Below are 21,012 nucleotides of genomic sequence, written 5' to 3'. Positions count from 1 at the left end.
GGAGACCTTGGTGTTTAATGGTCAATAAGGACATACCGAGTCTTATCAATGACGAGAACACAACGGCTACGTTATAGGCATAAAATACCAATTTATTACTTTGCACATTAACACAAGAATTCCCTGCAGGCTAAAAAAAAAAAAGTATTTGAACATGTCACAAAATAGCAATAACAGCGAGTGAATGGCTCTCTGTTAGGGAGGGCGGAGCGAGAACATGCCCCGCCCCCTCACAACCAGTCAGAAAGGGTTCCGTTCATTCACAGAATCTGAGCGTTCCATTCTTGGAATCGGAATGTTCCAATTCTTTGATTCTATTGCTGTCAGACACTCGCAAGCAGCTTCAGAGACCACTAGCAGAAAACAGAACAAAAAAATAATAATTAACTGAGCAGAGCTTTAACAACCCCCCCCCAAAAAAAAGAATCAAAAGAGGGAAAACAAAATAAATGAACATACACAATGTCAAATTACAAATCCATTAAGATATAACAATATATCAAAGTGAGAGGAATTTCAAAATAATTCATGCTCTCTCTATAGGGGCACAGAAAGAATTATGGATCGTTTAAAAAAAAAAAAAAAAAAAAAAAGGTAAAAAGAGGTAATCCTGCTCCCTTGATGCCATGGGGACCCCTTCACAAAGAGGAAGTGCATTTGTGAGGGGTCAGCAGAGTTGCCATGGAGACAGGAGAGCCTCCCCCCACCACCAAGAGGCGTGGCCACAGGTACAAACCAGGAACGAGGAGGAGCTATAGATACTCACTATGGTAACCTGGCAAAGAGAAGAGGGGTTCGGTCTTTAACGGGTCCACGTTTGAAGAAAGTACCTCGTTTGAATATGGACACGACGCAAAGAGCCGAGCCCCCCTCCCCTCAGAGAAGAGCTTGTACCTCCCAAATCACTGACATTTGTGTAGGAATCTTTAAAAAGCATCGTAAGAGAGACTTGACAAGTACTGCTAGCCTAAAACAGTCCCACTAAATTGATAAACATTTACCCCCCCGCCCCCCCAAAAAAGCATTTATATTTTTTTTACCTTCTCATAATAAATATGATTCCCAAAAAGTTTTTCTGCTTTTTTTTTCTTCTTTTCTTTAAAAAAAAAACAAAAAACAAATACTCTGGCATGCAGGCGAGCAAAGTCTAAATTTGTGTTACTTTAAAGAAAATTGTCTAAAGCCTACATAACTATTACACCAAATGCACATTCCCACCGATTGATTGATACAAGCAAAAAGACAAATTATAGTACAGATACACAATAGTGAGAGACCAACAACCACAATGAGTAGAATTATAGCTTTGTTTTTCCACATTTGAAAACTACAACTGGGTAAATATTGCTTTGCAATGTCATGTTACAAACAAAAAGGGGAGTGGTCATTTATCAGACTGGATGACGCGTCCAACGATCCAATATTGGGTTCAAAACGTTGAATCCTTCCCCGTCCAAGATGCCACACGAACGTTCAATCCCAGCCCACTTGGCTTGGTGAAACTAGTGCACGTGTCAAAAAACTTATTGCATGCGATGCCTGGACAACACCCCCCTGCTTCCCTGCTCCTGTCCACTGCCAACGCCCACGCCTTCAACAGGCAGGTGCTCAAACTCATTCATAGTAAACCTGCTGCTTTACGGGTGGTTTATTACAAAAGGGTTTTCGCTGAGCGGTGCCCTCCTGATGAGGCGTGCGCGCCGACCGCTTCTCCAAACTCTCTCTCACCCGAGCACAACTGCAGGGGGTGGGGGGGGGTGGGCAACCGCCGATGGTCACTGCGGTTTCCATGGTGACAGTTTGCCGAGTGTTTTGTACATGGGCAGTGCTTATGCTTATTTCAATTCATTTAATCCAGTGTTAAAAATGCATAAAAATATGAAAACAAACACCGTCAAATAGCAGAGATTTTAAGGTGGGTATACTTCAAATACACACAGAGTCATAAAACCATTATTAAAAAGTCTAAAAATTCAACTCACTGCCTATCACAAACCGTTTTCTTTTTTTTAAACAAATCCCTTAATCTAGGTTCATTCCGATAACAATCCCCGTTTGTAACCATCCATCCCGATCATAACCAACCGATGCCAGCCGAGCGGCGTACACGGCGGCAGACCCGATTTACCAGTCACAGTGCTACGCAATAACTCAAATCTGCCGCTACGTTTCACTCGCATCGGAACCGACGGAGGTGGCGTGAACTCATCCATCCTGGGCCCTACTTCCTTTCACCGTTAGCCAGAATGCTACAAAAGAATGTCCAAACCCAAAGCTCTACGCGCTAACCTGCAGCTCAACAACGGAGGTCTATTCCTGAAGTCGCACTAGTAACTAGATTACTGGCTTTGCCGCCGACCATAAAATTTCATCACGCAAGTAACAACATTGACAACAACAACATCCATGATAAACTACCAATTCTAAAACAACCGTTGGGTTTTTTTTGTTGGTTTTTCTTAAGAGAACCACAAAACATCTTATATTAAACTTTTACAAATCCGCTTTGTTGATTCGTATGTATAAATGCATAAAGTTAAGAGAGAGTGAGAGTGCCCTCTGTTGCTTGCCTAGCGTCCCGGGTCAGTGCAATGAATTGGCCAATATTAGCAAAGGAGACCTCAAAAAACTACGTTGGTTTCCGGCCCTTGATACTACTTCTATAACAAACAAAAAAAAAAAAGACAAAATGAAAAGCAAAGTCCAGCAGTGTCGTCATATAATCTTTCAGATAATCAGGTCCAAATAAAAATAAGATCCTGCTTTTCACACAGACAGCAAGGCTGATAAAGACCATACTCTGCGTTTAATGCCTTCAGCCATTCGACAGGTCCCGATTGCTGAGCCGGTCTCAGGCCAGACCTCGGTTACCACTGCTACAGTCAGACCTGACTTCACTTGCTACTTGAAATGGATTTCGTTGCCTTTTTCTGTTTCTAGGATCCAATGATGTTTTGGAGGCACAAAAAGGAGCAACTGGCTCCCAAATTTTCAATTTTTTTTGAAAAAGAAGAAATGTAACTCAAAGCATTTCAATCAACAAGTGAGCCAGGGCTGCTACACATACCCACACCAGCCTCTATGAGGCCTGTTTAAGTCATATGTCTCAAAGTTGCTCTATAGATGTAAATATATGCTTATATGTACTGTATGTGTGAATATAAAAACAACAAATCTGAGGCATTTACAGCAGTTATCTCCTTGATTTCCCTTTACAATTCAGTGGCCTGCCATGAAACATACATACACACGCACACAAACAAACACTCTCATACAGCAGTACATGTATATACAGAGATGCGCGCAAGCACACACACACACACACACACACACAAACTTGCGTATTCTTCGCTAAGATGGGAGGAAAACAGTAATGGGCATGGACACCCAGGTCACCTCGCTTGTTAAAGACCGTAAAAGGAGAAAAAGGTTAAAAACACACACACTCGTAAAAAAGAAAAGAAAAAAAAAAGAAAATATATATCTATATATCAGTCTCAAAAGGTCGACGCCCCTCCATCTCTTTTTCATGTAGAGTTCCCTCCCGACCACCCAATAAACCCAAGACCTTGTGACAGATTTTGCCCAAAGGGGCTTTGAGGTAAAAGTAGATAAGAGTCCTGCTTAGCTGGGAGAGCTGAAGAGCTACACACCGACACACACTGTGCCGGTCTGCTCCATTGCTCAGTGTATCTTACAAACACAAGAGTGCAGACATTCACATAGAAAAAACAAAAACAAACTCAAAAATAATGGCTCAACTTGTAGTATGTGTGGTTTGTTTTTGTTTTTTCATGTTCTTTTTTGTTTTTCTCCTTTTGTGCATTGGAAACCCCCCCTCGGGGTTTGCAGTGCTGGATTGCTGGTTTGAGAGGCGGCTCGATTGGGAACGCTGGTTGGCGATTGTTCCTTGAAATTAAAAAAAACAACCTGCTGGACATATTGACACAGCAGGTTTCCCCTACCCCCTACCCCCTATCCCCCCCACCCCCCCTCCCATCCAAGAGCCGCTTTGGTGCAGATTCAGAAAATGTAGAGTGAATATGAAGAGAAAAGACTACAAAGAGAAGTGAGACAAGAAGAGAGAGACTGGCAAATAAGAGATTAAAAAGACAGAAGAAAGGGACTCCGCTGGTGGACTGGCTGACATGCTCGCTAGCTCAGGCGAAGTACATGGTGTGCTGGGTATCATAGTGGATCTGAACTGCCTTGGCCAACGCCAGGGGGTCCCGGCCATTACTCTGGCCCGACACGTGGCTTCCTTCAGCGCTGCAAGACAGAGATGGGGTAGAGTTCAGTTTGACCGTCGGGAATGAAACCAAGTCACAAAATAATAATAAAATAAATGCTGGAGAAAGAGTCAGGAGAGGTGTTCTGGTAGGTAATAGGTCCAGTCTCTATCTTCAAACAAATGTTATAAAGTGCTTCGCAGACACAACAATTATAGAGGGGGCTCTATAAATCTCATCCAAACTGTAATATTATATATATATATAAAAATAAAAGAAACTGCATTATCATCCTTGAACTGGAGCCACAGACATCCAGGGCTGCCTCACCTGTCATGGTCTTTGTCCACCAGGTGGTAGCGGGCTCGGAAGGCCACCAGCCTAGCGTAGTAGGCCGGTGCTGGGATGGAGACGGAGCGCGTGCAGCGGACGTAGGTGTGGCACAGCTGGTAGGTGAGGAGCTGCAGCTCATCGGCGGTGAAACAGTTGTCGTCCCACAGGACGTGGTAGTGGGATGGACGACTGGTTCCCTGAGGGGAGACGTTACATGGTACGGGTCAATACTTCCCTAGAGTGCACTTCACTTACTTGGTGACACAGGGAAAAAACATTTGCATCATTTGAGACTTGGAGAACTGGACAAACTGCACAGCTGCATTAGTTTGCTTATGAAAAACAGCTCTTTTAAAAAAAAAAAAATGTGTGTGACCCTCACCTGAATCCCAGCATGGCTGCACAAGTAGAAGTCAAACTCGGATGGGTGTGTGATGGTGCTGTCCACCGTGGTGCCTGCTGGGACGTTACCGCTCTTCCCCACCTGCAATGGATGATCAGTTAAGATTCAAGTCAAGACTCGCGCAAAAGAAGGCGATTGAATAGCACACATGGAAGGGCGAACGCCGACTGACCCGCTCAGCTTTGTCGGAGCAGAAAAGACGAGTGTGGTGACGTTTCTGAACCACGATGTAGGTAATGCCCGGCCTGTAATCCTCCTCCAGACTGATACAGGCCTTCCTGATGGCTATCAGCTCCGGCCACGCCACCTGAAAACACACACACAAACTTCTTTAATATACGATAAGTTGCAGTACAAAGTGAAATGTGTGAACATATAAAAAGGGTGCAATATAAGAGTCTGAGATAACAATAAGGTGCAATTCCAAAGCACAGTTTTTTTTACAGCCTCCTCGCAAAATGAGTCACAGCTAAGCCATCCCTGCCGAGTAGCATCACTCTTGGGGACTCCCAAATACCACAAAGCTCTCACCTGTTTCATTTGTCCCTCAGACACGCCACCGCGGTAATAGATGATCCGTGTGGGCTTGAAGCGAGTGGACTTGTAGAACTGGATGAGCAGCTCTCGCACCATATTGGTCAAATCTTGGATTACCTCCTGGCTGAAGAGCTGCTCCTGATTGGTTGGAGGAGTAGGGCACTGTTCACAAAAAAACACTTCAATTAAACTTTAGATCAAAAGGTGAACAACTCAATGGAAATATCTACATTCATGGTTAGTAGCGACATTTAAAGTTCAGACTGGTTAATGCCACGGTGATGCGTAAACATTTTTATTACATTTCTTGAATTGGAATTACTCGATACGAGTCATCACGATGAAGATCCAAATGTCCACGGAGTGCCGTTACCTGGGAGATGTCCTGTCTCGACGTCTGGACTCGCACCGTGGCGCAGTATCGGCTGGGGTGGCCGTCCATGCTGCCCACCACCGCCGCGATGGACGGCTTCTTCCCGTCACCGGCTGGAGGATGTGTGACGTCTGCACCCAGGAAGATGACAGGCTGCTGGAACACAGAGGGCCTGAACCGAGAATGGGACAAATATTATTTGGCATCCTGGACTTTTACATTTTCTCCACCTTTTATTGCAACTGCTGACAAACCATTTCCCTCACCTCATCTGACAAGATTGTTAAAAAAAAAGAGACTTTGCAATACAGAACTGTACACCCCATTTCCTAAAGCTATTCTAAGTTTAGAAATGAGATATTATGAAAGTTCTGTGGAAAAAAAGATCAAAATATAAAAGACGTCAAAAACAACGAAAGCAACAGACAAAAGATTATAGAAATATGACGCAGATTATCGTTACAACTTGGATTGCTCTTTACCACACGGCTACCAGAACTGTCCGCAATTAAGAAAGCATCCGACTCGTCCACCACGTTCAAAGCAAAGAAGCAGTAAACGAAGAAATGACTCGAATCCGTGCTGACCTCTGATGAGGCACTAGGACGTTGTTGATGCCTCCCAGCTTGGCGTTGATCTTGAGGCAGAGGTTGGAGAGGGTCTGAGGGGACGTCTTCACTACGTTCTTCACCTGCACACACTGGGTTGCCATGCCAAGGAGGGTGTCGCCCACCCGCTTCACCTCAGCTGGAGATACGGAGATAACCAAGTTCAATGTCAGGAAAATGGCATTTAAAACCTGACTGATTTGCTGTAGAATGAAAATATATACATTTGAACCTTCATCCTTTGTTCCATCCTCTTATCTAAAAGCTTTTTCCTCATTTCATTCAAAAGCAAGGAATCTCTGTATGCATGCGTGTATGCAAACTGTCACTCGACCAGTTCTTACCATAGACGGGCGTTTTTCCAGGCAGGATGACCACAATCAGCTGCAGACCCACGTAAGACATCTTGAGGTGTTTGAACATGGGCTCCACGCTGTCGGCTCCTTGGGCGTATTTACAGAAACATGGCTGGCCTTGAATGGGCATCCCGGCATCCTTGGAGATCTTTCGCAGTTGGTCAGTGAAACTCCTATTGAGACGCACGAGTACAGATGAGATAGATAGAGGATACAAATGTTGGTAGTTTTGCAGACGTTTGTTCATAAACTCAAGTAATGTATATAATCAAAATATGACTGAATGATGCTGCGAGAGCAGGTAAGAGGTCCCCCGAGGTTATTCATGGTTCCTGAGGGAAACATGAACGTCTGCACCAAACTTTCATTCAAAAAGGTCATTTCACACAAAACCACAACAAGGTAAAAAAAACCTTATGGTGGCGCTACAGGAAAAGTCAGGGGGCCACCGAAGTCATTATTATCTGCCAACCAGGAATTGTTTGCCTGGTTTTTAGGATTCATTCCTGGTGCAGGAATGAACGCCGACGCATTCACACGACTCACTTGAGCAGGTCCTCTCGACACTGTTTCTGTGGGGCGAAGCAGGCCACGGCCCAGACCTTGATCTCGATGCCGGCGTAGAACTGCTTCCCCCTCATGTCCCACACGCCCTGGTTGGGCGTGGCCACGGTTTTGTTCTGCGGAGAGAGTCCCTAGCCTCTTAGTCAACCCCCCGGTTGGATGAGCCAATACAAAAGATACTACAGCCAAACATATACAGACACACCTAGACAAGCACCACAAGCCCACCCAGCTGGTAAAGTATTCATCTGTGCGTGACATACAGTCCATGCGGAAGCATCGTGAGACTTATTTCTCAGAGGTAAATCTTCATGTCTTTATTGCACATGAATATTGACATGAACGGGAGCAGTGTATCTATTAGAAGACGCGTGCGTCAGTAGCCGAGTGCGCCTGCTTCCGAGTGCGATTGTGTATACAAATTAAACAAAAGGGCAGTGGCTTTCCAATTAAGTTAACAAGATTTGCCAAAAGGCCATTAGGAGCTTATACTCTCCGAAGCGCGCGACCACAATTAACTGCCTGGTGTGGTGCGCCAGGAGAATCCGTCTCACTTACGAGATCGTCTCAAATGTTTGCAACATAAATCAAAGTCACGGGATTGAAACTACCGAACGAATGATCACGTCTTGAATATCGAAACTCCATCACGGCGCATGCGACACAGGAAACAGGCCGCTGCTTCTCACCTGTTGTGACGGACAGTCCAACGTCCGTGTGGCATTTTAACACGAGTGATCCCCGAATTGGGGAAAGCTTGCAGTCTGCATTTAAGGGCATTTCACTGGAAGCCGATTAGACTGTCCCAGCAGGCAAGTCGCCAAGCCTTTCGGAAAGAGTGTTGTGATAGGATCTCGGGTAAATTAGCCAATAGTGGGATTTCAATTTGGCACTGGAATAGAAGAGCTTTTTTTGTTTGTTTTTTGGTTTCAAGGAACAATCTGCTGTAATTCTGTAAAGAACAGTTGTAGATTTCACAGAGAGTATAAAAGGGAGAGGCTGGCCCATACACTGAATCAATTATCCCGCTATAGGGATCCATTATGTTTCAACGGTGCCTCTGAATGAGATGCTGTATTCCAGCACATTTAGTATTTATGTGAACCTTTTCATTTTCAGATGGGAGTAAAAGTCAAACGGTTTTACTTTAATGCTGGGTGGCTAAAAGTCTTATCGTCCTCCTGTTGGTAGCACAGCCATCACCCCTTACACAAAATTCTCTCTCTCTCTCTCTCTCTCTCTCTGACAGCCTGTAAATGTCGGCGTCGGTTTAATTTCTGTATTTCTGAAAGGCCAATTTTCCATTTAAATAAAATGCTGATTTGTATGTCTTCTGTTGACAAGTTTGAGATTCAGTGGGTGAACCTCGGCAGTCTGCAGTGACTTGCTCCTCATCTCCACTCCTTCTCTTACAGACACTAATGAATGCAACAGATGAAAACTTAAGGCCCCATCTACTGTTCATGCACCGCAATATTTACAGCCTTAGAAGCGGTCAGTGAAGGGAAAGAGTATTTAAAGAGGTGCACTTAACAGACTGCAGAGAAGAGCCACAGGAGTGTAGCACGGGGCAAGATCCAGGTCTGCATATTAAGTTGAATACTGTCATCTAGTCACCACCTGAATTTAAGCTTTCGCTTGACATTAGCGGCAAACATTACAGAATCTATGGCCATGTAATGTTTCTTACAGAAATGCACCATGGGAGTCATTAAGTTCTCTCCTTTTGTTTAAGTACACATGCAACTTTTTTTCTGTTCTTTTTTCCTTCTGTAACCAAGGGCGTCTGAAAAAGCCTCTCCCACTTTTGAACTCTGCTGTTTGAGCTAATGTTTTCTACTAAATGGTTGGGGCATTTTTGAGTGAGTATCTCAAATAGTTAAATAAATCATTTTTTAAAAATCCATCCATCCATCCATCCATTATCAGCCGCTTATCCGGGGTCGGGTCGCGGTGGCAGCAGGTTCAGCAGGCCGACCCAGGCCTCCCTCTCACCCGCAACACTTTCCAGCTCATTCTGGGGGATCCCGAGGCGTTCCAAGGCCAGGCGGGAGATATAATCCCTCCAGCGTGTCCTCGGTCTTCCCCGGGGCCTCCTACCAGTTGGACGTGCCCGGAAAACCTCTAATGGGAGGCGTCCAGGAGGCATCCTGACTAGAAACACCATACACTCTAACCCTTCTGGGGAGTGACTTCTGCAAACCTGGATCTCTCCCCCCACCCTATTTTCCTAGCATTCACTCATATGCCCAGTCCCAGTCATGCTTGCAGCCCCCGTCCAGTACTCACCCTGCCACAGTCCCTCCCTGTGTCTGTACTCACCCGGCCCCCATACTGCAGCATGGGCGCCGGGAGCACACGCCCTGTCACTTCTGTCATGTCATTGTGCACCACAATGCCAAACTCCTTCAGGTAAGGGTCCGGGCCCCCGACCATGCTGTTGCTTTTTACCTGGGGGAATGAGGAGATGGTTAAGGAGAGAAGTTGGATGATGGTTGCCAGAGAAGACGTGATAATAACAAAAGAAATACAAAATTAATTAAGAAATAAAAAACACCTCTGTGCATGTGGCTTGGTCGTTTGTAAACACTCTTCAAAAAACATTGGCAGAGTGACCTCTATAGTGCATTCTGACACCTCTGTTCCTCAATATACTGGAAGAGTACCTGTACATGTATGTGTAAACATGTGAAAAGTCCTTTTAGCAGGTTATTTGGCCACTTCCATTGTTCATGGACGCATTTATGCTGCTGTTGCACGACAGGTCGCCTCGTTAGCGACGCCTCACAAAAGACGATAACGGCGCACACCGACGTTACGAGTCCAAGTTTGACAAAAGCTCCATCTTAAGTGGCCTAATACACAGTTGGGGTGTAAATAAAAAGGCCAAAACAGGCTCCATTTAAAATAAAATACCTGTGCGCCTGAAAGAAAAAAATAAGGAAAGAATTCTACAATGGTCATTTCTTAGTCGCGTCCCAAAGAGGAAGCACTCACCAGTCTGCTGATCTCTTCCTGTCTGTCGGGGGCCGAGCGAGCGGTAGCTTTGATCATGGTGGATGTCTGGTTGTCCGTCAGCTTCTTGATGCAGCGCTGGCCTGCTACGATGTTACAGACCTACACAACGGGAAGAAACATTTCTTCAATTAAACTAAAAATAAATCAGACAAGAGGGAGAATGTCAGCATTGGTGATGCTTGCTAAACCCTAAACAAAAATAATGATATTTCATATTTCAAACAATCCAAAACAGCCTCTTGCTCACCTCCAGGGGAAGGTAGGTGTGCTTTTGCTCCTGCCCGACTTGCAAACAGGGTAAATGTGGATATTTGAGCTGCAGATTGTACTTCTGCTTGAAATACTGTGCTACAGTGCACTCCATGGCTTGGCCGTTCTCAAGTTGTAAGGGGAACCTGTGAATAATGGAAAATGTGAGCGAAGCGTGCACAGAAAGTCCACATAAGAATATAAACACAAAAAAGGTAGAATCATTCATTCATTGTATCTTTACACGGTTCATTGCACATTTACAATGTTACGACTATTTAGTGGATTTGTAGAACACATACGATGTTGCCTTATGATGGCGAACAAGCGGGCGAGTATGGACACTTACGTCTGGTGGCTGGCAGGTCGGCGCGTCACATTGCACACGCGGTACTTCCTCTTCATTTGACCACAGTGAGTGACCTCAACTTTCAAGCCTGTTCAAACACATACGAGAACGTACCGTCACAGAGACAGGTGATTTTTTTTTTTTTTTTTTTTTTTTAAAACCAACCGCAATTTCAGATGCCGTGAGATCTTTAAATTTAGCACATTGGAATTGCACTCTTCCGTTCCTCCGCTGTCGTTTTCAGGCCCCGATCAAGACAAATGCTGACATGGCGGCCAACTGTGAACAGTGAACAGCTCTCTGCAACCATTTACACATTTGTCACATCTAAGCCCAAAAAGGAGAATTTAGAACGTGTACCGGAGAAAAATCTAATATACTAAAATCTGGAAGAAAAAAAACATTATTTCTTGCAAAGTTATTTGGTGGTTCTTTGTGTATTTACAATAGAAAGTGAAGACAAACAGAGGCCGGAGTTGCTTGGAAGAGATGCATTTTCTTGCATTCAAAACAATAATCCGCGAGTTATAAACAAAAGCTGTATTCAGGAGCCCCGTTCTTAGGACTTGTGTGAATCACAGACATAGAGATATATATCTCCTCTTGGCAACAGTCGGCATTTCAGATGTGTGTCTGCGTTAGTATTGAGCACTTACCTCTTATTTCCTTGGTGAATTTGACGCGCTGCGAATCCGTCAGTGGTTTGGTCTGTTCGTTGATGTTCTGTATGTCGAGCACCTCGCACATGAACTCGATCACAGGCTGAGCGCGGTAGAAAGCTGTGGCTGACACTGAGGGGGAAGGGAACAGATATGACAATACTCAGCCAATCAGTCCCTTAAATCAATAAACTTCATGCAAGCCAAATGAGTTTCCCCATGTAGAGTGCGGTCAAACTGTAGAACTGGAGAGTGACCAAAGGAGCTTTAAAGCTCATTCACTCAGCGTGAATGAATAATGTCCTGATCGCATTCACAACGACAAATATCTCCACACAAGAAGGACTTTTCAATGTTACCGAGTGGATTAAAAAAAAGCACACCATCTAGTGAGCAATCCCTCTCCAGTAACCAAGTGTTTTGAACAGTAAGTCGTTTGATAGTTTGTATTTTTGGTCTTTGTGTCAAGCGGACATCTCAACTCCCTTTTCACCCTGAATAAATATAGGAACTGGCTTCAGTGCCGAAATCCCTTGTGAAATCCAGAGTTTTACAATTTCAACTGACTTTACAGGTGACAACAACCCTCCTCTCTTCCTCCTTCGGTTTCGTGGATTGTGGAGGTCTGGATCGTGGTCCATGCCTACTACGAATTATTCATACATTTCTGATATAATTATTTAATGTGTTTATGTAACTCTGTAATGCTGTTCATTCTGTACACATGACATCTATTGCTTCTGTCCATCCGGGGAGAGGGATCCTCCTCTGTTGCTCTCCTGAAGGTTTCTTCACTTTTTTCCCTGTGAAAGGTTATTTTCTATTTTGTGGGAGTTTTTCCTGATCCAATGTGAGGTCAAAGGTCAGGGATGTCGTACGTGTACAGATTGTAAAGCCCTCTGAGGCAAATTTGTGATTTTGGACTATATAAGATATTCTGAATTGAACAACCCCAGGTTTAAACAAATTCAAATAAAATTCAAGGGGGTGCATTGTTAGGGGGAACACAATGGAATACAACCCCCGAAGTTCAATTTGAGTAATACAATGGAATTGTGGAAATGAAACTTGTGAAATTTATGTGGCGAGTTTTTCCACACAATCAGTAGCTCATTATCAGTGATTGTGTGCGTACATCTACATTATGTCTTGCTGGCTAAAGTGTCATAACATTCCTTATATCTGTCAATTAACATCCACATCGAATACCAGCCCCATAAAAGATGTTTTAAAAGCCGCAGCAGAAGGCGAGTAGCTCCACTCAGGTCTTACCGTCGATGTTGAGCATCATGTTCCACATGGCAGGGCGGACAGACTGATGGAAACCGAACCACACCTCTCTGCCTCCACCCAGAGGATGATAATAGCCCTCCGGAGGGGAGAAAAACGAACGCCCCACAGGAGTATACCTGAATACACAAAGGACATTGAATAATGGACCAAAATCGATCCAATGGAGTCACACCTCATTTCATCAAATGTTAACAACATTATTATTTTGTAAATATCTGCCAGAAGTTATAAATTTGTTTATCATGAAAAATAAATATTTGGGCTAAAAAGTCAAACCTTTTATGGAGACAAACATGAAATACAACAAAAACACAAAACACACATTTTGGTTTCAGATCAGACGGTGAAAGCAGTGGAGGAGCGCTTAAGGAGACACGTTGCACGTTTGCAAATTAACGTTAAAAAAAAGATATACATTCTACAGTGCGTCTGTAAATGTGCCCTTAAAAGTTGAGGCAGTTCATTTTTGCCATCATGGGGCAAAAAAAGAAATCCATAATAACCCTTTGGAAGATTGTAATTCAAGTGACAGAGACGACGTCTGCGCCTCCTCCTGGCTTTAGAACATCAAGCCAGTGACGGGATGTACTTTGGCCAATCACAGGTCATTTCAGAGAGTTTCTCTGTGCGTTCTACAAACTCGCGTGTTGTTCAACATTGGAAATATCCTGCAGGTTACGTTGCTATTCCGACATTGGCAACAACTTGCCGCCACTATAAAACAATGCAAAAAAGGAAGATGGATAGATGGCTAGTGTGACAATATTGGCGAAGTGTCGCAGAGATGGAGGGAAAATGTTGCCAAATGGTTCGTCTTCTGCTTGGCGGCAGGCAGAAAACAGGACGGCTATTCTCATCGAATGTGTCGCCGTGGATCACAACCAGGATTGAGACGACGTGCAAAATGAATGACGAGTACAGGTTACTGTACGAAGGGTGATGTTTAAAATGAATGCATGTGATTCGAGCACAAAGACGCACGACGGCAGGAAATGAAGTAGCGCAGACGAAAGAAAAAGACGAGAAGCAATAACTCTGTCAACGGATGTGAAAGAGACGCGGGTGGTGCATTTGTGGCGAGTGTCGGTACCTCATGGAAGGCAGATGCCGCGTGATGACGTCCAGAGCCTGAACCGAATCTTCTGGGACCTCGTTCAGGTGACCCGTCAGGGCTTCCAGCAGCATCTGAAGACTGACCACAGACACCCACTGCAAAGACACCTTGAACGTCTGATCTTTCCCCTCGCCAGGCAGAGTCACCTCCAGATCCACCTAAAGATGGGGAGAGAGACAAGGGGGGGATGGGAACAAGAAGGAAGGGGAAGAGGACAAAGGGAGAGAAGGAAACAAAAGATAAGCGGCGGGAAATGGATTGAAGAACCGGTGACGGGGAGAGATAAAAGCCAATAAACGCCCAAGGGCAAAAGAAGATTGAAATAAAGAGACTGCTACTTTTTGGAACGACAAAATATCCACATTGAAACACAACATTAGTCTAGCCATAGTCCGCAGGTGTTAACCCTAAGCCAAAAAAGGTAAACAAATTAAATAATTCTGATAGAAATGTGAAACTAAATGTATTCTTATAAACGTTTTTCCCCCTTACATGCAGATTTGTTATAAACTCCCTAATTTCACCATAACGTGACAGTTGCAAAACTCGAGGGTTCTTAAATGGAAACAATTTCGAGGCACAAGTTAATGGTTGTACAAGCAGAGTTTAAAAATACCAACCCTGTCTCTCCCAATTGGCAGTGGATGTGCTGTGTACATGTTCCTCTTCCCGTCGTAGCCAGGCTGTCGGTCTCCAAAGATCTGCATCTTGAAGTGTCGCACCATGGTGTCCACCACTTCCCTGGAAGACAAAAGGGCGGTGAGCCAAGAACACAGGCATGCCAGTAACGTCCTTCTGGTGACTTCACTGCAATAAAACTAAAATACTTCCTTTCCCCTCCCCCCCAATTTACCCATTTATTAGCATCTAAAACGTCTCGTCTCAAGGAGACTAGTTCCCCCTCGGGCATTCAAGTTTATAAAAGCTACAGATGCAACAGGCATCTCAAAATGATCTAAACATCTGAGACAACCCCCCTCCTCCCATGTGCATTCTGTGCCTGAACCCGTTGTGAGGATTTACCTGTTGACCCTCCGAGGCCGTTTCTCAGGCTTGATGTCGATATCATAGTGATAGACATCAATCTTGGGAATCTGCACCTGGAAGTGGTTCGCAAGGAGCCGGATGGGTTTCCCCACCGTGCCAAGGCCGGGACGCCGCGGAGGCTGGAACAGAGAGGGAGGGGCGGGCGGGCCTGGAGAGGGCAGAAAGAAAAAGTGACTGAGTTACCGCCATCTTAGAGAGCAGGAAGAATAGTTGTAACTGCGGGAATAACTCACGGGGATCCGAAGTTGAGCATAAGGCCTTTGATTGACAAGCGAGTCACTACTTTGCATAAGAACATCTTTCTTTATTGTAAATGTTGGATTCCTACAACATTCGTCGGTTTGCTCCTCCCAGTGAGGACTTAACCTACCAGCCTCTTGTATGGATTCCTTCGCCACAAAAGGGCCCCGCTTCAAATAAACCACGTTTGGCATTTATTCTGCACGTTAACAAAAGGTGGCGACAGTGACCGTGTGTGCGCTGATCTTATGCATTAAATGTCAGTTTTGAAACGCAAAGCTTGTTGCAAACCATCTCATCAGTGACACCTGCTTGAATGCACTGAAATGGCCTCGCAGGCACCCATACGCAGTTTGATTGATCCGAAACTCAGGCCCCTGACCTACATGGGTCAACAAGGGGCCGGCGAAACAATGACCTCCAATTATCCTTCGGCCCGCCCCCAGCTCCACCCAGACACACAAGGGCGCCCACCCCTCAAGCCGAGACAAAGACCGAGCTCCTCTCAGACAGACGGCAGCAGGGCCATATGGAGGGGTGCCACGCAGCGGGTCTGGGATTGCCGTTACACGCATAGCATCCCACTCGCAGACGCATCACATGCAGTAAACGCACGCGCAGAGGTGCAATGTCTTGCATAAAAAGCTGCAGGCGGTAGAGGAACATGCCGCCAAAATGGTTGAAGACCGCAGGCTTCCTCTCGCTAAAAGTGAACCTGATAAGGAGACATCCATCTCACACATCCACACTACTTATTTACATTAACATGGATGGCCGGTGGAACAGCAACGCCTGCTCTATCAGTCAGCTGTTGTTTTGGCCGGCCATGCATCACCCTGTACCGGGACTGCAAGCACTCTCAACAAATATATATATATATATATATATATATATATATATATATATATATATATATATATATATATATATATATATATATATATACACACACACACACACATGATATTAAAATAACATTATGTTGGTGGTATTGGAGGAGGTTAGAGAGGGCTGCTTAGAGCTTTTGTTAACTGACAGCTAAGGGACTGCGGGGGTCCTCCTGAACTCCATGCACACGCTCCAGTTAGCAAATGAAGCGCGAGAGCACGGACAATCGGGACCCTCCCCATCGCTTCCTGAAAACACGCTTCCTCACATGCCCTCTTCTAGCCTGGGCCCCAAATCTCCTCCCCTGATCCAGCCCTCCACCTCCGTCTCACACAACACACCATTAGCTTGATTATATACGGTGCTATCATTACGCTTTTCTGCGTCGTTATTGTGCTCATGATACCGTCTCCAACGAGGAGCCGTTTGCTGCACTGGATGTTTTTCTTTGTCACGACTTGGATTGAAACCATCTGATGATTCACTCTACTTTGTCCCGCTGGCCTCGTTACCGACGGCAACAAAAGGCATACCGAGTGCTCCTAAAATTCTACATCATGTATCGAATGCACACCGACGCACTCCAAGTGCATTGTAACTCAATACAAGTGCATTCCTTTATGCCTCCATTTTGGTTCAAGTATTGACGTCGTCTCTAGAAACGTGTCTTTGGTTTTAGGTACGTGGGGGTGGACGAAATCATTTGAATAAAATGCAGTTCGAGACAACAGCCTGAACGCAAACGATGGACACAAAACTCAACACACATTTGAGTCGAGACCTCTTTCGCACAAGTTCGAGCTTTCACAGAACTAGAATCTGGGTTTATTAAATATTATAAAACTATTCTGAGGATTGACAAATTGATTAAATGTCTAATAACAACTTGAGATAATACCATCCACATTCTGAAAGTTTAAAGGGAAGCCAGTAGGGATGAATTATATTGAATGGATATGGATTGACTTATATGACATTGTACTTTCTCTGCTCACTTGGGTGCATGTACAGGCACGACAGAAAGGGTTTTACTCTGCTGGTGAGCAGCGCAGTGAGTTTGAGGTCTTCCTCTTCCACTTTCACCAAAACCAGAGCTGTACCTATATATAGCCTCCTCAGCTGCCACACTACCACACTTAGAAACGAGTGTGTCTCAACATGCAATGCCTGAACTCATCCTTCCTCCACAACCAACACCACAAACCGAGCGTGTTAGATGAACACTTTTCTGCAAAGTCAATTAGTTTCATTTATTGACTGTTCAGTAGACAAGATGTTGGCGTTAATGTCCTTCAGACCAAATTGACGTCTTCAAATTGCCCGTTTGTCTGAGCGAACAGTCCAAAACATATTCTGTTTAGTTTCAAATGCTTCGAAAAAAATAAAAATAAAAGATTCTCAGAAGAGCAGCCGGCGCTAAGAAGTGCTTGGCTGTATTGCCTTAAAAATAATAATGACTGAAATTATTAATTTGATTATCAAAACAGTGTCAGGTTATTCCCCCCCCCCCCCCCCCCCCCCCATAAATCAACTGGACACGATACGTTTCAGCTCTAAATGCGTTTCGAACATTAAATCGCAATAGACTGGGTTTGTTGTTTTTCACTCATTCCGCACCGTTTACGAGCACAAACAAAATGCTAATTATTTTCTACCATTAACTGTTTAGACCATGAATACATTTTAAAAAAGGATGAGAGGGTTTACCCTGAGAATGATTAGCATGTGCTCACTATTTTTGCTTGAAAAGTGAAAATAAATAAATATCAGAAGGAAGGAAAAATCACATGACTATCCAACATTTCAGGGAAATTAAATTATAGCTACAAATATGCATTAGAACATTACATTCATCTAGAAGACATCCCCCTCATGATTTTCCCTGAATACGCCCTTCTCTTTTTGTCACAAGCGTATTTTAATAAAAGTGTTCCGTTTTTAATGCCAATTGTGCGTGCTTTATACATCCCTTTAACAGCCTTGACGTGCATTATCGAAGAGCACTAATTTGATCTCAACAGGTGTGTGAATTGTTTTTGGGTAACGGTAAACATTTTAAAAACGGAATTCACATTCCAAAGTGCCATTTAGTCGTGTACTAAAACAGCCTGTCAAGCAAGCCTCCTGCATAATGTTATGCCTCTGCTCCAAGTGAGACAGAGCTGCAGCGACTTTGAGTCACAGAGGAAGTTAAATTAGCTTTCCCTGGCAAAGAAAATGACAGTTGCGCCGGAGCCTAACAAGTCTTTCTGCTCCTCTAACGTGCGACTTTCAGCTCGGATCCAAATTGACCAGCAACATCTTCGAGGTACAACACGGCACAAAGATTATCGCCTGTCTTGTCAATCTACGTAGAGCTAATGTTTAAAAAAATAAAAAAAAAATCAGATCAGATCGTGCGTGTGTGTGTGAGAGATGCAGTCACATTTGACGAGAGAGGGGTTTACCACTTGTGAACTGTAGAGCGTAGCTATGCTTGTCCCTGGTAACCACACTGTGATCAAGCAGAGAGACAGCTGGGGTTAAGCTAAGCATGAGGATGATGGCTTGGCCTGGTGATGAGTCAGAGAATAACCGCGAGCACACGCCCACCTGCAAATTCACCTGGATTAAGGTACTGGACTGGAAAGATCATTCCTAGGAAGAAAATTCACGCCACCCTCAGTGAATTGTTGTCAGTCCGCCTTCATTTATGCTCCCCTGTGACAATCTATGCTTCGGTGTCAACTGCTTCAATATTGAGCACCACTTCAGCAGTTGCGCCTAAACTATAAAAACAGATTAAACAAGCTGCTTTGTGAAGACACACCAGGCCTACATCACATCAGTAGATATTATTGGTAGTTTTGCAACCACAAAAACAATAACAAAAAACAGTACAGCATCATTCATGAATCACTTTGCAGAATTGAAACTGGTCGAGTCAAAGTGTACACCATTTAGCACAACTGTTGAGTAAAGCTTGTTTGGCACATCAGTTCCCTCTTTTGTCTCTGTATAAACATGCATCAAGCCAACATGAGTGTAAAAGGTATGACTCCACCACCCATACTGATCTCTCCCTGCTTATCATAATTTATGTAAAACAATGTCTGCTATAGAAAGCCTAAATCCACACTCCCCCTTTGTGGGGTAAACGGGCATTAAATACCCGTTCTCCCTGACAAATGCAGCAAGTACCATGTGAATGTAGTAATGCAGCAGCTGTTTCCAGAGATGAGAGCTTGATGGCTTGCACTAATTGTGCGGCTCACACTCACACACCTGTGAATGCTTGTACAATACTGTTATCTCCAAACACAGAGTACCATGCCTGCGTTCATCATTTATTCAAGCAAATTTCCTCCTTAAATAAATGCACCTGGGTTGTCCTTCATGTCACCACCTTCCTTCATGAGCATGGGAGGAGAGAGTGAGTGTGTGTGTGTGTGTGTGTGTGTGTGTGTGTGTGTGTGTGTGTGTGTGTGTGTGTGTAGGTGTGTGTCTGTGTACACACTTCAACAAAAATAAACTATTTCTTCACTGTGGCAAGAAAACGTGTTTAGCTCTGCAAGCTGCACTCAATTCTTCATGTATGTAAAGGCGCATTTCACAAACATAATGAGTCTACTCTGGGGGGGAAGGGGAGTGGATGTAAACACATATGTTGGCCAATAAAAAAAAGCGTTGTGCCGCTGGATGTACAGGTGTAGGGCGGATTTCTCCTTGCATACTTTACCATTATATCGTTGCACAAACGAGTGCCTTTGTTATCATATAGGAGAATAATATGGCCTGCAGATCGGATCGATGGAAGCGCCATCCATCACTGCTGTGCTCGAACAGGCACGTGAACCAATGACAGGGTTGCATAAAACCAGTGTATTAACGTTACTTGTCACAAAACGCGCACGTCGGCTTGTTTAACGCCCGTTAAACGTGCGTTTTGTTGGGTGTTTATTTTCGTTTTCCACCCATCGCTGTCATCTTGGACGGAGCGGACGGTACCCCGAAGAGACGCACTGTTCCTGATGGCGATGGTACAAATGTAGAGGGTTTGGCAGGACATTTGATAGAGGTAGGGTATTTTGGACACATTTCGACGATGTTGCGTGGCCTCGTTGTCGGAACGGGGTCGTGTTGTGTGGGTAAAGCGAAACACGTCGTGAGCAAACAACGTAAACACACCACGACGCGGAAGGAAGGCAGGAAGGTCCTAGTTAAATCCCTACTCACACAATGCCAGCCCCGACACGACGAGCAGTGCGTGCTTCAGATAAATGAAACCGCGCAGACCTTTCTTAAGAAAACAATTTCAACGTCAACTCTCCTCGTCCAAGCACAAAACGTGGGTCCCACTCGGTGGAAATAAAGTCACACACATGTATACACGAACACACGCGCACACACACACACACACGCACGCACACGGGCTGGGCCTCGGTTTGTTTTCCCGTCTGAGCTCCGAGGCCTCGATGCAGCCGCGGCCCCCAGTGATGCGACATTTGTGCACATGCGCCCCACACACGGCTCGCTCTCTCCGCTGCTGCGCTGTCTATTTTCACATATTTCTTACCGGGTCCGAGCGCTTCCATGGCCGAGGCCTCACTCTCCGTCTCTGTCCCGGCCTGGCGGCTCCGTACCGAGGCTGCTACTGGGGGCGGTATCGCGAAGCTTAAAGTGGCTAATTTAAGAAAAATGAATATAGATAGATGCGTGAACGACTGCCGACTGAACTAACTGACCTGAGCTACCGCCGCCGCTGCTGGTTCT

At 44.7% G+C, this 21,012-nt stretch overlaps 1 protein-coding gene across 2 annotated transcripts; it reads right to left on the bottom strand.

Moving 5' to 3' along the window:
- Nucleotides 1–3,999: 3,999 nt before the first annotated feature.
- On the bottom strand, nucleotides 4,000–21,012 carry ago4 (argonaute RISC component 4). Of its 2 annotated transcripts, none has more exons than XM_034545406.1 (19): nucleotides 20,816–21,012; nucleotides 15,109–15,280; nucleotides 14,706–14,826; nucleotides 14,062–14,243; nucleotides 12,951–13,087; nucleotides 11,676–11,810; nucleotides 11,020–11,107; nucleotides 10,669–10,816; nucleotides 10,401–10,520; nucleotides 9,693–9,854; nucleotides 7,386–7,534; nucleotides 6,828–7,012; nucleotides 6,463–6,622; nucleotides 5,876–6,047; nucleotides 5,497–5,664; nucleotides 5,138–5,272; nucleotides 4,945–5,046; nucleotides 4,560–4,759; nucleotides 4,000–4,269 (listed from the first exon to the last, which is right to left on the bottom strand). In XM_034545406.1, the coding sequence occupies exons 1-19, from the start codon at nucleotides 20,832–20,834 to the stop codon at nucleotides 4,161–4,163; spliced, it is 2,664 nt and encodes an 887-aa protein (XP_034401297.1). In that variant the 5' UTR covers nucleotides 20,835–21,012; the 3' UTR covers nucleotides 4,000–4,160. The 2 variants fall into 2 exon arrangements, with proteins under 2 accessions (XP_034401297.1, XP_034401298.1); XM_034545407.1 differs by having other exon boundaries at nucleotides 7,386–7,519.

This window comes from Cyclopterus lumpus, chromosome 11 (assembly GCF_009769545.1).
Source record: "Cyclopterus lumpus isolate fCycLum1 chromosome 11, fCycLum1.pri, whole genome shotgun sequence".
Lineage (NCBI taxonomy): Eukaryota > Metazoa > Chordata > Actinopteri > Perciformes > Cyclopteridae > Cyclopterus > Cyclopterus lumpus.
The sequence above is the reverse complement of the archived record's forward strand: the minus strand, read 5'-3'. Positions and strand labels throughout refer to the sequence as shown.

Bases quoted from the DNA above. Each gene is read 5' to 3' on its own strand.
- ago4 (XM_034545406.1), bottom strand. The intron at 10,817-11,019 runs GTAAGTGTCCAT...CATTATTCACAG, and splicing joins CGACCTGCCAGCCACCAGAC to GTTCCCCTTACAACTTGAGA. The intron at 7,013-7,385 runs GTGAGTCGTGTG...GCGTCTCAATAG, and splicing joins TGTCGAGAGGACCTGCTCAA to GAGTTTCACTGACCAACTGC.